We start from the raw sequence: 15,272 nt of genomic DNA on the forward strand, positions 1-15,272 counted from the left end.
ACATATCCACTGTTACTTAATTTATTTCTATCAAATGTTATGAAATCATCACAACATTGAATAAAATTAGCTAGAACATCAACTGGCTCTTATACATTAAATTGTTTGAACTTGCATTATTATAGCACACAGTTTTTGAGAAGGGTTATCTCAAGATTCATTTCCTAGAATTTTTTAGAAATCTGCAAATCTATGTTTTTTGAAAAATTGTCTCATCTAAAGAGATCCTGGAACATGGAGCTTTCAAGCTAAAGATCATACTCTCAAACTGTCATCTATCAGTGCAAGATTAGACAATCCTTGTACCTTACTACAAATAAATTCCTTTTTTTACATATACTTGTGCCTGAGTACTTAAAACATATACAACTACATTTTCATGCTCTGATGAAGGAAGTTAGGCCATTAAGTCTATTTTTAATTATCTGAGAGGATAATTCATTTTCTTGGAGATTAAATTCTTTAGCAGCACTTGAGATTATCAGCTGGAATAATTTAACTTATGCCAATAAACAGCAATGATCAATATTTTCCTGTTTTCTTTCTGTGACATTTTGTTTTAGTCCACGATGCTTTAATAGATTAATTTTGCCCCATTATTTATTTCATATGAGATGCTTTTGTAATTAAATATGCTATAAATGGTATGACTATTCAAAGGTATCTCTGTGATTTTTTGTTAAAGAAATTTCATTTTTTCATCAACTTGTTAGTTTAGACCTCTCAATACTAAAATACTCTTGGATTGCACTTGTTCCTTCACTTACCTATATTTGCCACAAGTCTTTTAAAACAAAGTAATTGCACAAGTTTGAGAACCAGGTCCAGCATTTTGGAAGCAAACTCTGCAAGGTATTTTGACAAGTACATGCAGGCGTGCAAATAAATACACAAAAACATGTGCATACAAGCCACTGTCAAAATAAACAGACGAATAAGTAGACAAAAACCCATAAACATACTTAGAAGACGTGCATTCAGACCCCTTTGAGTCACACTACCTGATCTGCATTAACAAAAATAGAGACAAGATCAGACTGAAGGAAGGTCAGATGGAAAAATTACCCTGTACTTGTTTTATGTATATCACAAAGACAGCTGAACACAACATAGTAAGGCTTGCAGTATTCCTGACTGATCAATGCAAAGATGGCAACTGATTTGCTGGGATAAAAGATGTGAACACTTAATCACCATGGCATGTTTTCAAGTAACGAAATTACTATAAAAACTGACATTCAAAAGGTCCAAAGGCCAACTACAGGGACATATAACTCACCTACTGCTATGCTTCAATTATTCCCCAAGACCAACACTGCTGTCTAAAAATATCCATTTGAAGTACAACCTGACAAGGATCCACAGAAAGAAGACATACAACCAAGATAGCAAGGAAATAAATTATTCATTTATTTCAACAAATAAATACCCTGATTAAAAAGAAACACTATCTTTTGCTTTAGGCATTCCATGAAACATTTAAAATATAGTTATAAAACAGTCTACTTCTAAAAAAAGCTCCTCTTCACCCAGCACTTAATGTATATTCTAACCAATCATCTACTGTGCACTGAAATTTATGAGCTCCTGCTATCATCCTCCTTCTCATTGCTCAGGAACCAAATATATCGAGATGTAGTCCACCTTGAAGTAGGAGGATTTGGGACTACCAGTTCCAAGCTTTCTCAGAAAACATTCTGCTTTCTGTTGGCTTTCTCATATTTGAATGAGTTTCCAGCTTGTGTACACTGAAAGGTACTATGTCCCAAGGAAAAAAATTTTTCATATGAATGAATACCTTCCCATTCAGAGGATTTAGATTCATAACTTGTACTTTGCATACTAAACAGTACCTTACTGGAAGCAGAGTGCCACATACCGATGGAACCATGTAGCTCTTGTTCCATGTGGTTCCAATATCCTTATTAGTTACAATTTTGACAGGTTAGTGTAAGAGAAGGCTATAGGTCTCAGATTTCTGGTTTGTCCCATATGCAAAGACTTGTTCTGTACTCCCTAAAGTACCTGTCTCCTTCAGAAAATTCCTGTACGGCAACTAAAATTTTTAACTGAAGCCTGTGTAAAAGAAGATACTGAGATCTCTCACCACTTCTCAGAAACAGACACGAATGTGGCTGAGTGCATTTGTGTACTTGGAGCCAAGAGAGAAAAAAAAAAAGAAGAGAAAATAAGAAAAAAAAAGAAAGAAAAGAGAGTAGTCACTGTCAGAGAAGCCCTTTGCTCCAGAAATATGAACAACCTTGTTTGGTGCTTCCTAACAAGCTCTTCAAAATACAAGAAATTCTCCATTGTTGGACTGAGAAGCTGGCAGTAACAACAGCAAGAAATACTTTTATAAAAATGTAGCAAGACTTATTTTATTATTCTATCAAGATGTAGCTCCATACAGCACTGAAGCAGTCCAACCTACATACATGTCTAGCAGATGAGTGTCTGCCTTGTGCATAGCATATCTACCCTCTCAAATAAAATAAGCATTCCTACTCTCAAAATAAGAATCACCTACTCTCAAATAAAATAAGAATTCCTAACCTCTGAATCCAAACTTCCTGCGTATCATTAGCTCATCAAAACTGCATGGGTATTCTTAGCAAATTGAGATTTACTGGTTTATATCTGTGTAACCAGATGACCACCATCAGATCTGAGTGGTTCACTACTTTGCAACTTGTACCTGCCTCATACAAGTCACGTGAGAAATAACAGGGTTACATCAGCAAACAGACATACAATTGTATTACTAGACAAAAATTAGCCTGTCCCTTCAAATATTGACGTATCCAAAGTATGCTCTAACATTGCACAGCTGCAGATAATAGCCTGGGGGCTCAAAAATTAGATTCTGATTCCTGAAGTTCTGGGTGTTGTATGGAGATCTAAGTTTCAAAAATAGAAATAAAATAAGCTGGGCAATTCACTGCAATTTTCTCACCCACGGGCTTAGGCTGTGCTTTTACTTGGCATGTGCAAAAGGGAAAAAGTGAGTATCTTTTTAATTGCCACATCTGGTTCTCACGTGTATCTCAAGTCATACGCCTACATTTTCTTTCTTTTCATTTCTTAAAGGATGGGGGAATTCGTTTGATTGGTTTTGAGGGTTTTATTGTTTTACATTTTATTCTCATTCACCAAAGAGCTAGTCCAGAATTACATTATGCCATGGAAGTAAACAAGTAGTTAGTATGAATTGACTAGTGCTAGTTAACTATGGTTGAGGACTCCCTTATTTAAAAATAATAGCTTTTATTTCAGATTCCATTGCTACTAGTGCAACACACATTTATTTATGCATCAAAATGATAGCTCCCTCGAATTTCAGGTATCACCACTAACAGCTAAAGGAGCTTGTGAAATGTGCACTGGGAGTTCCTCAATGTACCACAAAACTGAAGAATTACTTTCAGGTTTGCTATCTACCCTAAATCATATTATGATTCAAATCCTGATGCCCATTAACAAACAGGCCATAGTACAAAAATAGTAACAGCCCAGGACTTGATTTCAAGATAGTAAGTTTGTCCACATGTAACTGTGGATACAGGCAGGATTTTTTAGTAACAATACTGATGTGTGAAAAGGAGAAGAGGGGGAAAAAAAGAAAAGAAAAAAAACAACACAAAAGCAGCCTAAGCAAAAAGCAGCCCAAGCTATAGCCAGAGACTGCAAGATTGATAAGTATTTTACAAAATGAATTTTTCTCTTCAGCAAATCAAGATGAAACTCTATCCTTCAATCCCTTTGATATCATATTAGATTAAATTTCCAGTTTAACTGAATTTACAATACCCACTTTCCAAATCACTGAAGTAGAGAAAAAAAATCGACAAAATTTTTTTTTTTAATTTCTTAGAAATTAGAACAAAAATACAAGTCTAAACTGTAATCAAAAAGTACTCCCTTTAATAAAATAAACTAAGTTAGAGAAAAATAGCAAGTGCCACAATGCCTTCTAGTTTTTTAATTGTGCTTTACAAGAACATTTATTACCCTGAATACCTTACTAGTTTGACTGAAACATGCACCACAAAATTACTTAACTTTGCTAATCAGCAACACAGGGGCACAAAAAGGGAAGATAGCTTATCAAAACATACATTTGCTTCTTTACTTCATAGGGAAACCATAGTGTAGTTTTATGTGTATTATTTATATGATTTACTTGACTTAGCACTTGAAATCTTTTAAATATAGAGGCACTGCATCCATACTGAAAAAATGTATATGTAAAGGCACCTTATAATATCATTAAACCACAGAGGTGGCTCAGCTTCGTAACTGGGACATAGATCTGGAAATCTGGAAAATCTTTCTGGACTCAATGATTAGCAAGACCTGCGCTCCAATGTGCAAAACCCTTTTTTCTCTGTTTTTGTGGGCTTTTTTGCTTGTTTCTTGTTTTGTGGGATTTCGTTTCTTTATTTTGTGGGGGTTTGTTTCTTTGTTAATTTTCTTTTTTACCTTAAGAGCTGCCCATTGCTAAGAGGGTGTTGTCAAAGGTCAGCGAAACCCTTTCCTGGTAGGTGGAGAACCATTGTTCTGCCATTATCATGGCAAACATTTCCCCCAAACTCTGGCATCACAGAAGTCTGGACACCCTCTCCCTTCAGGTGTTGTTGAAAATACAAAGCATTTGATGAGCAGAAGAGGCAGCCTTTGAAAATGCTGGTTACCATCAGCTGAACACAGAGCAGTGTGGTCAAAAGGAGGTCCTGCATGCACAAAACCATTCACATTTATGCTAGTTTACCTAGGCACTTTCAGCTGAAGAATGGAATGGAAAATTTGTTCTGTGACATTTCTGATGTAGAGTAAGTTATAATATTAGAAAAAGCTGTGGGCAGAACCAAGGCTAGATATTCAGAGAGAAGTAAATTTTCATAAGCACTAGTCACAGAGTTTTAAGTAAGCTGCTAGAGATTTCAGTTTCTCTGAAAACTCTGAATAGTTTGGAATATAAATATATTTGCCTTTAAATCGTCTGCTTAACTATCACGTAACACCATATTAAAATCTTAGCTAACATGGGTGCTTAGCTAACATGGTCTCCCAGCCATGCCACAGCCTCCTGTCCTTCCCTTCCTTTGGGGCAAGACATACCTCCAGACATATATGCAGGTCTCTGGGGGCACTTGGTGACTGTGCTCTAGCAGGATATGCCAAAGCCCCCAGTCTGTACCTCTGCCCTGTGCTTTCCTGCTATGTGTAGAACAGCAAACCTGGTTGTGGAAGCAGCAATTCTGCATGAAAGAAGCTCTGGCAGCCTTGTTCTGAATGAGGAAAAGGCCCTATATTTAGGCACTATCAGAATCCAGCACCAAAAATGTGTCATAAGCATATGCTGCCATGAAAAACAGAAAGGCTCTCTTCCGTGCTTTCATACTTTTCAGTTGGTAATTTTTATATTGGTAAGTAATCATGTACAGAGCTTTGCAATGAATCAATATATCCCCCAAAGGTTTTTCCTCCTTAAAGAATGCATGTTCCAATCCAGATGGAAAACTCTAGGTAAGGATTGATTGAGTGTAAACGGAAAAGAAAATCTTCTTTGGGGTTCAACTAAAGATAAGCCTCAAACACTCAGTGCAAATTTATCATGACAAAATCCTCCATGAGGCAAGTAAACCAAGAGAGAACCATTCATATTAGTAGAAATGATGATGAATATGACTGTCAGTTGCATTCCCCTTGAAAACAGGCAGTTTGCTTCTACAACAATGGATGAGAACACAGTTCTCCCAAGAATACCTCCAACTCTGGCCAACACCTTCCATTTCCTCTTGTACATTAACTTGTTTCTGTAGCAAAAATAGATTATATGTTTCTATATATTCAGGCTAACAATTCTTAAGTGGCAAATGATAGCCAACACTTTCTATGAATTGTCTTACCCTGTAAAAGCATTCTGGCAGCTTCTCACAATCAACTCAACAGTAAGGACTCAGAATCTCTTAAAAAAGGCATAAGATTCAGCTAGGAAAAGAAGAAGATATTTTATCTTATCTCAAAAAGCAATTTCTTAAGTCAACTCTGAGGTCTCATTTCTTGCTTGAGAGGGGAAAGATATAACCAAGAAACAAATTTCACTTCTGACAATTTTCTCATCTCCATCTTAAATGGGGTTGAAAACAAAACACCTTCAAATAAAATACTTTTTTCTTATTTCTTACTTGAAGGTGGATGAAATAAGATTGCCAACATCATGCCCAAAAATACTTATGCAGTAGAGATGCTAAATGAACAGAGCCTTCACAAGATTTCAGAAAAATCCCATATCGGTAGTTTTGCATGAACAATATTTCTTATGTTCTTATCTTACAGATAAATGTTTTTGCATGCAAAACCTCAGGAATGTTAGAATCAGAAGCTCACACTGGACAGTGATTTATTCTATTATTTTAAATGTAAACACATTCTATATTAAGACTCAATTTTTTGTGTGGGACAAAAACTTCCCTTAGAAAAAGCTACATTTGAAGAAAAAAAACCACAAGGTTTAGTTCCATATTTTTTACATTTAATTTTAAAAATACATAATAACAGTGAATGCAATTATTGCAGTGAGAACCACTTAGAGTACGCACTGCAGTAGCATAGATGAATTGCTTCATTTTCACAGCTGCATACTTTAATTCAGTGAACACTTTCCAGGTTGTTTTGCTGCTGCCTTGAATATCCACTAAGATATTCTTCCCTTTAAAGCGCCATGCAGATTAGTTCCAGTAGCTTATGTTCTGCATCAGAATTCCTTTAACACAAACACACAAAAGCTTCTGCAGCCAAAACAATATGCTTCAATAGCTGGAAATCATAATTAGACATTTGAAACTGTAAATATGGACACTGTAAATATATTTAGCTATTAAAGAACTTGTTCTTCCTCAGTCATTAGAGAGTAAGAGAGTCATTAGCAAGTAGAACTTCTTGATGAGGTGTATCATTAAAGCACAGATTCAGAAGACAAAAGATCTAACAGGTGCTTTTCCAGTATGCTAAACACAAACCCATGTTAAGTATCTGAAATGCATATACTGTTCTGCTTTCTAAACCGTGCATTTGGAGGTGTGATGTAGGAAGGACCTGTCAGTGTTAAAATTGAAAATCCAAAACACGCATGGAGGGAGAGGGAGTACTTTTTTATATGAGTGCCATATGTACCTCTGGTCTTCATCGAAAGAGCTCAGCAATTAAACCAGATCTTTTTTCTGAGTCTTTATCAATATTTAACTCTCCTGTGCTGAAGCTATAGTTCTTTGTCTTCTCAGAAAAAGTGCCCAGAAGATAACCCCCCCGTGCAGGAAACAGAGATAAGGGGAGAAATTTTCAAGGCTGGATTCAAATAATGAAAAAATCTCTGGAAAGTTTCCTTGCAGCATAAAGGCTATGAGGAGGCAGAGCAGCTCTGGGAGGCCTGGGGTACCACCAGGTCCCCAACGGCCCCAAGCAGGCTCACTACAGACCCCTTTTTACCACCACTCCTGAAACTCCCAAGGCCAGGGTCAGCTCAGGATTGGCACCTGCAGCTCCCAGTAGGTGCCTAATACCAAGCAGCCCTGACTTTCCATGTTTTCCATCTTTCCTTTCCTTGGCAGAAGTAAATATATTGTAAGAGAGAGTTCATACAATGTTTCCAGTTACTTAGTGCTTGCTACTTAGCTTTTCCACACAATTAATTTACCAAAAATGTTAGTAGAAGAGTAGCATCTGTGTTCAACATGTGGTCACAAAACGTGGCCCCTACACTCAGCGACAAAGGCAGTGTTTCTGAAACACTCCAACTCTTTGGGAAGTTACAGGTGTTTCTAAAATGTCCTGTGGCTCATGAAAGCAGCTTGTCTATAAAAAACAGACAATCCTGTTTCTTATTATGCTTTTTAATCACTTTTTCACAAGTAAGCAGTGTCAAATGTCAGTCAGGAAAGATGTTGCTGCCCCATGAGACATTCTCTTTCATGTAGAATTCCTAAATTAGTAAGAGCCAAAAATGTAAATAAAAGTATCTTAGTACAACAATATATCCAAAGGATGGAAATGGCGCTGAGCAAGCTTAGACAACATCTTAAGATAAAATCTCTCTCTTTTGGTCATGTCCTTTTTATTTAAGGTATTTGTTCAACTTATGTCTCTAATTTCAGGATTTATTCTGAGGTAAAAAAAAAAAAAAACAAACAAACAAAAAAAAAAACCCTGTAGCAGTAAATATACCCTGTCAATTTTTTTTAATGGCTTTGACTGCCATTTCTGTCTAATTTCAGACACAGATTTTTTCAGTCTTTGAACTTTTAGCTGTGACTTGGATTGTCTGGTTCAGCCTTTTGAGACTGAAATCTCAGCTGGCCCTATGAAAACTTATTTGAAAACCAAGGTGAATATCTAACTTAATAAATAAACATTCTAGATTATCCTGACTGAATTGTGCCTAATCCCTCCAGAAAAACTAGGGATGACTGGAAATGTGCTTGCACCGAGTCCCATCATTATTCCCATCACAACTCAAACGGACAGGCTCTGCCTCAGACCTGCCTGCAGCTGACAAAGGTAGAGCTGCATTACACTTTGTCATAAACATATAGGCTCAAATGAAATTAGTATTACATGACTATGCAGAATTGCAGAGAAGCAATTCTGAACCCCTCTCCCTCTAGGAAATTAGAAAAAAAAAAAGCTTGCTCAGCGCCATTTCCATTGCCTGGGGGAGTAAATCATCTTGAAAGAGCATAAGTATCTGGGAAGGCTGGTTGTCTCTGACACTACACCAAAACAGATCCAAGCTTTTTCTCATTGTAAACAAGAAAATTTGAAACTGATATTTGTGCATTCACTTGCACTTTCAGCTGTAAAATGAAGCCAGGCTGCAGCACAAGTATAGCTGTTGGGTTAGTGGAGACAAGATTTCTCTTTGGCTAGGGGAGAAAAACACCCTGTCACTGGGACAAACGAATGCCTTGTCTCCAGCAACACAAAAGGGCATGAGTTTTCACTGAAGATCTTTATTCATCTGTGTTTTCTCTTTGTGTCTGTAATGGCAGATATTTACATTGGGCACATGATATTCTTACTGTAAACATTGTTGGAAGACAAATAAAGAAAAAAACAGTCCCATTTCCAAGGAAAAACAGAGAAGGAATTCTGCCTGAATGTAATTTTACCTCCTACTGACCAGCTAAATTCATCTAGGGATTTTAAAACTGTAGGACATACATAACTAGCAGGATGAATAACTAGCAAGAGTATAATTTTTGTTTTAAACAAAAATACTCCATGCAAACAGTCCAAATGTACTGGAGAACAGACATTCATGTTGACAGCTGAATCCTTCAACTCTGAAATCAATACATGCTTTGCTTTCTGCAGAAAGAAAAAAAGAGTGCAAATGTACAGTAATAGTACTTGATTCATGTAATTACAATAATATTATAATTAAAGACTCTATGGTATGATTTCTGCTCGTAGAATCTGATCTAATTTCTGTGAGAAACGCTCTTTTCCTATTATTGGGCTGTAAAACAGACCCACAGTAGTTCAGGCCCATGAAGATCAAAAGAAAGGTTTTCAACAGAGCAACAGGCATCAACATCCTTCTTTCATAGTTCAAGTAACAGTGAAGGAAAATGGAAAGGATATTGACTGTTCTCTCAGGAATATGGTACAATCGGAGGGATTAATTACTTAAACCAGTGCTGTCTTTGTCACTTACTTCTCTCTCCCCTAATCTGCATGCATGCAGCTTTAAAACCCAGTGATAAGCCAGTTTCATTAGTCTTTGTTAGCACTGTTTGTGTACCCGGGTTGAGGGTAGCAGACTCTGAAGTAAAAACTCTGAAGTTTTTCATCCTATTATTACCATATGGTTGAAACACACAATACATTTCTTAAACATGTAAACTTCATTACAAACAGGATGCTCTAGGACTGTGATTTGGGGTTCTTAGTCAGGCTATGCCAAATGCTCAGTGATTAACCAACAGCACCACCTCAATTTGATTGACAAAACTTGAAATTAAGTTAAAAGAAACCCAAACAAACTTGCAAATTTTTTTTTCTATGAAGAAGATAATTTTAGTCAAAAAGAGAAATGAAAAAGCTTTGCTGTAATGTTTTTGGGGGGGGGTTTTAGTGAGAGCAAATCAATTCTGGCTACAACAGAAAGGAAAAAACAAATAAAAAGAGAAACATTTTTCCAAAGAGCCCTGAAGTCTTCTAGGGGAAGGCGACATATGATGCAGTTTCTACTCTGTTAGCTCCATTTAAGGCTGTGCTTTGCAGTGTGGGTTAGTCACTAAAGAGACTCAGCAATTCAGTTCATTCCTGAGCACACGCTTAACTTCCAGCGTCCAAAGGTACCCTCAATTATTTCAATGAGAATGCTCCCGTAAACAGTGCCATGCAGGAATGTTTGCAGAACTGTAGCCTTTACTTGGTGATGTGTTTGAACAGTTTCACAATGATGTCTGTTTTCCACATCAGATATAAACTGCTGTTACTTCCTCACAAAGAATGAAAGTGTTAGAATATTAAAGGAATAACATCATTCAGGATTATACTCTTTGAATACTTTGCTATAATAAGAATAATGTCCTTTATATTGAAATATAATAATAATTTAATGTCCTTTTTATTGAAATATTATTTGCCTGACTTGCAGTGATTATTTTGGATGAAATAGTTCTTCCTTCCTCTCTCTTAGATACTATATTTCTATCTGGTTTTTAACACTAGATTTACTTAGGTCTGTTCTATACTACTGTGTTGGCTTTAAATCTTACTGGCTTTTTCAGATACACTTCATATAGATATATAAAATTATACAGTATTTTTGGTTTATTTGGTTTTGAACTGCTGAACAACAGTATTTTAAACTCATTGACACTTGTTACAAAATCCAGCCACAAGTTACCTGAAAACAAAAATGCATTTGCCTCTTGACTTTTGTGCTCACATTTAAATAAAACAAACTCCAAAATGTCTATAATATTAGCCAGTGATATTCATAAGTAGATATTTCTCATTTGAAACAACAGATTACATTGAAACATTTAACTGTTGTTGCATTACTCAGGTTTTCTAACACTATTTTTATTCTATGCCTTTGTTTTTCTGACAACATGAAGACATATGATCTCTTCCTGTAGTAATCAGTCCCACTATAGGGAAAGCACTGAGCTCTTTAAAGACTTTCAGCACAGCAAACTACTGCTTTTTTTTTTCATTAATTCATTATTTGTTAAACAGTCCAGCAGTAGTATTAAGTATGATATCAGTACCTGACTATTTTATATCCCCAGTATGGTTATGATCATTGTCTAATTCATCACTAAAATTCTTTTTGAGGTTGTTTTTGTGAAACATTTTATGTTATAATATATAAAAATGCAACAGGAAATTCACAGGGAGTAAAAGATTGAGAAAGCACCAGCACTTTTATGGTTGAAAACAATTCCATTGCAGCAGACCATGGAGATCAGAACATAGCTACAGTTCACCACAAACCTGCACCCTTTTTAACCATTGGAGTTACACTGCCTATTTTTAAAATGAGTAATATGTAAAAATGTGGGAACAGCAGTGAAATTTCAGATTTTTCATATATTGCACATAGGAATTTTTTGTCTCTTACTTCAGAAGATTCCAATGTGAGCTATCAAACTGCCCAGTAGTTACAACTAATACTATCCCATGACAAATTTTCTCTTTTAAATGTGGATTAATGAGAAAATCGTAACCCAGTGCACATTTGCCAAAAAAAAAAAAAATAAAAGGCTTTGCTGGTTAACAACAAATCTAATTTTTGTCTCATTTAAGAAATGGCATATGGAATTTTCTGAAAGGCATATGGTACTAATTAAACATGGTACGAGTCTCCCAGACAGTCAGTATAGCCATGAGGTATACAAGGAATGCTTCCCCTCAGTATACATTATCTGTGTATTGATTTGATGGTCTGATTGGATAAAAGCCTTGGTAGCAAACAATGTTTAAGGATTTGGGAACTGCACTTCTATTCTTATCCATATGAATGCTGCAGTTGCCAAGGAAAACTGAGATAGTTAATAAGCAGGCAAATTAGGAACTAATCAGGACCAGTTTATTTTCATTCACTCATTCATTAACCACTTATTTTGGTATCTATTTTCAACCTTTGTTTTTACATTTAGAGCACTGTTCTGTGATTCTTATGCCAGAAACCATAAAGTTAAAGTAATCATCCTATTTTTTTAACAGAAAGAAAAAACTAGATTTCATATATTTTAATGACTAATAAACTACTAAGAAACACCTAACAGTAAGTTGTTTGATTGATTTTGAAAATTCTGATATACATAGTGTGTATAAATACACTTTCCTGTACCCAACATCAATTGCACTAATTAATATTCATTCTACTATCTCAGTTAGAAATGGGTAAATTACTAACTGTTAGTCCACTTCTGTATAACTTTAATTCTCTTTTCAATTCAAAGATATCAGCTTCCTCTAGCATATAGTAGGTAAACTGCTGAAAGGATTAAGAAATTGAATGCTGTGTGTGTTCTTTTTCATAATGATCACTTCAGGTAAAACTAACAGCAGCAGTGTATTCACACAGTCATTACTGGGCTTGTACTATCCTATGCAAAATAAAAAGTAAAATGTTTGAGTTGCCTGAGCTAATGTAAAAATGGTAAATGACCTTTTGTTAACCAGAGCATTTCTGTGCAGAAGGACATCAGCACCTCAAGACCACTATGTCTAGCATCAATGTTTTTTTTTTATTGAGACATTTCTTGAAGAGTAACAGAACAGCAGTTTGTGGCTTGAAAGGTAGCACTGACTCCTTTGAAGTCCCACTAAATTTCAGAGTGGTAAAAAAGACAGTACAATTTAAATAGTGCTTTGAATTGGCCAACTTACTCAATCTACCACCACCTGCTAAATCTATTATCACCACTAACACAAAGAAAGGAAAACTGCTTCCCAGTCTCCCAACAGCTAAAAATGCATTCTGCTTTTGATAATAAGACTTGAGAAAAAGCAGTGAGAGTTAAGTAACAAGAGTGTCACTCAGTTTTAAAGCATCCTGAAATAAAGTCACCTGTGAATCTTACACCTAAAATAAGATGACACTAAAAATAGACCTGTAATATTAATAGCCTGCTGCAAAACAGTTTAACACTTAAGATCCAAAAGCCTCTTGGCAAATGAAATATGGCAACTGAAGAATGAATCCTGGACAATAATGTCATTTTTACACTTTCTGCACACTATGCTGAAACGTGTTACCAGACTCTTGCCTAACTACAAAAAGCATTGCACATACACTTATCTTGAAGGCTCTACTTTAACAGGTGGTTTCAAAATATTTTCAAAGCATATAGAAACATTAAGTTTACCCTGTAAACTTAAGATCCTCTGCTCTTGACATGCTGTATCAATGAACTGAAAAGAGCAATAACACTTAAAGTGGCTGAATGCTCATTATGTAAAACAAGCTGCATTTTCCTGCTCTATCCACAACAAATTGTGAAACAGAATAAGAATTGTGCTCCCTGCCTTACTGATCTAAGATTTCAAATATCATTTCACTTTAAAAAAACACTTGCCTTTAGAGGTTTTTAAAACTGAAAAATTCATGCACGATTAACAGCTCTCCTCACATCTAGGAGTCTGTCTTTCCTCCTGTATATTGCACCAGACATATTGAAAGCCTACGTATCCAAGATATATACAGTATGCTAGATAACACTGAAAACCTAAATTCAGAAGAAGGCTAAAAAACCCAGATCAAATCAGCTTTTATCTTAAGAACAAGATTTTTATACAGCTGTAGAACAATATTTGTAGGTTTGCTTTAATGTAACAAATTAACACAGCTTCCCAACCCTTCTTTCCTGCATTTACATTTAATGTATTATGCACCAAAAAAAAATACAAATAGAGATCCTTTCAGCCTGACTATCCTGTCAGCAAAAGCAGCAGAGAATTTTTCATTGATAAAAACAGGGAATGGAAGAAAACAGACCAACCTTCACAATGTACGTCACACCAGGTCCCAGGATCTTCTCACTCGAGTGCAGCCATCCTCGAGAGGATTTATTGACAAAACTGCTAGTTTGATTCCAATCTTCACTTCCCAGGTGCATTTCCTCTGACCGTGCTTTTTTCCCCATACTCATCTTGCTCACGTCCTGCTGAGAACACGAAGTGGCAGAGACAAGGTTACATGTGTTGTCTGAAGCCCCTGCTGCTGAACTAGAAGCACTCGAGCTTCCCTGCAATTTGGAGACAGCAAGCTCCTTTACTGCAGAGGAGAGGTTTTTGATACCCAAAAGGCTGCCCGTGCTAGAGAGTTTCAAGTGGGACACTTTATGGATGAGGGTACACAGGGTGCTGGGTCCATCTTCTTGGTCCTTGCGGAGAACCTCTGGTGAGACCAGGTACGAAGGTGAAGCTGAAGTTGTAGCAACTGCTGAGACCTTGCTGTTCATAGGCAAATTGTGAATAAGATCATCAACAGATGTCACAGAATCATTCCTGAAGCGGTTATACTTGGTACGTTGAAGCATGCCCTTCTATCTGCTTTCCTGCATATGTTCTGGCAAATCTGATGCCAATGCAGGAGATGCCTGTACTAACATAGCAAGCAATTCATAACGGCACAGAGGGTTAACAAGAGTTTAGGGTAAAAAAGAAAAAGAGTATAAGGAAAAATGAAAAACTGTATATTTTTAAGAAATTTCTTTTGGTTCCTTCTTAAGGTTGGGTGAAGTAACAGTTTTCTGTGACTGAGATCTCAGTCCTGCTTAGAGCTGCCAACTCGCTCACAGCAAAAGCATGACTCACACAAATGAGAAGGACCCTTTTCAACAAAAGGCTGTGAACACTGCAAATCACTTCCTGTAGCCAAAAAAAAAGGAGAGAGAAGAAGAAAAAAAAACCACATCCACCCACTTACAGCACACTAGCACCAATCAATTCTCAAATTCCCTTTTCCTATCTTCTCAAACAGATACTTCCTCCCAACCTTTAATTCCTATCCCCTCCCACCACCCTTTTAGTACCAAAGGCAATTACCTTTAAAACTGAATTAATAGCCTTTATGAAACACCACACTTTATTCATCTGTTAAAATGTTCTTCCACCTCACATATTTGTGAATCTATAAAGAAATCACAATTAGACAGCAAATATCTGGATAATATTTGCATACATATAATCTCCCTCTCCTGCCCCTGCAGCAGAACACAGACACCTTAAAGGTTTTCAGAACAGATGAA

The 15,272-nt window shown here is 36.2% G+C and overlaps 1 protein-coding gene across 1 annotated transcript in view; it reads right to left on the reverse strand.

Annotated features, from left to right (window-relative positions):
- SHC3 (SHC adaptor protein 3) overlaps positions 1-15,031 on the reverse strand; it is a 52,719-nt gene extending 37,688 nt beyond the window's left edge. The window contains exon 1 of the mRNA XM_005423569.2: positions 14,022-15,031. Within this exon, the coding sequence (XP_005423626.1) occupies positions 14,022-14,561 (540 nt within the window). The 5' untranslated portion in view covers positions 14,562-15,031. The remainder of the gene's footprint in view (positions 1-14,021) is intronic.
- Positions 15,032-15,272: the final 241 nt, after the last annotated feature.

Source organism: Geospiza fortis, unplaced genomic scaffold (assembly GCF_000277835.1).
Source record: "Geospiza fortis unplaced genomic scaffold, GeoFor_1.0 scaffold167, whole genome shotgun sequence".
Lineage (NCBI taxonomy): Eukaryota > Metazoa > Chordata > Aves > Passeriformes > Thraupidae > Geospiza > Geospiza fortis.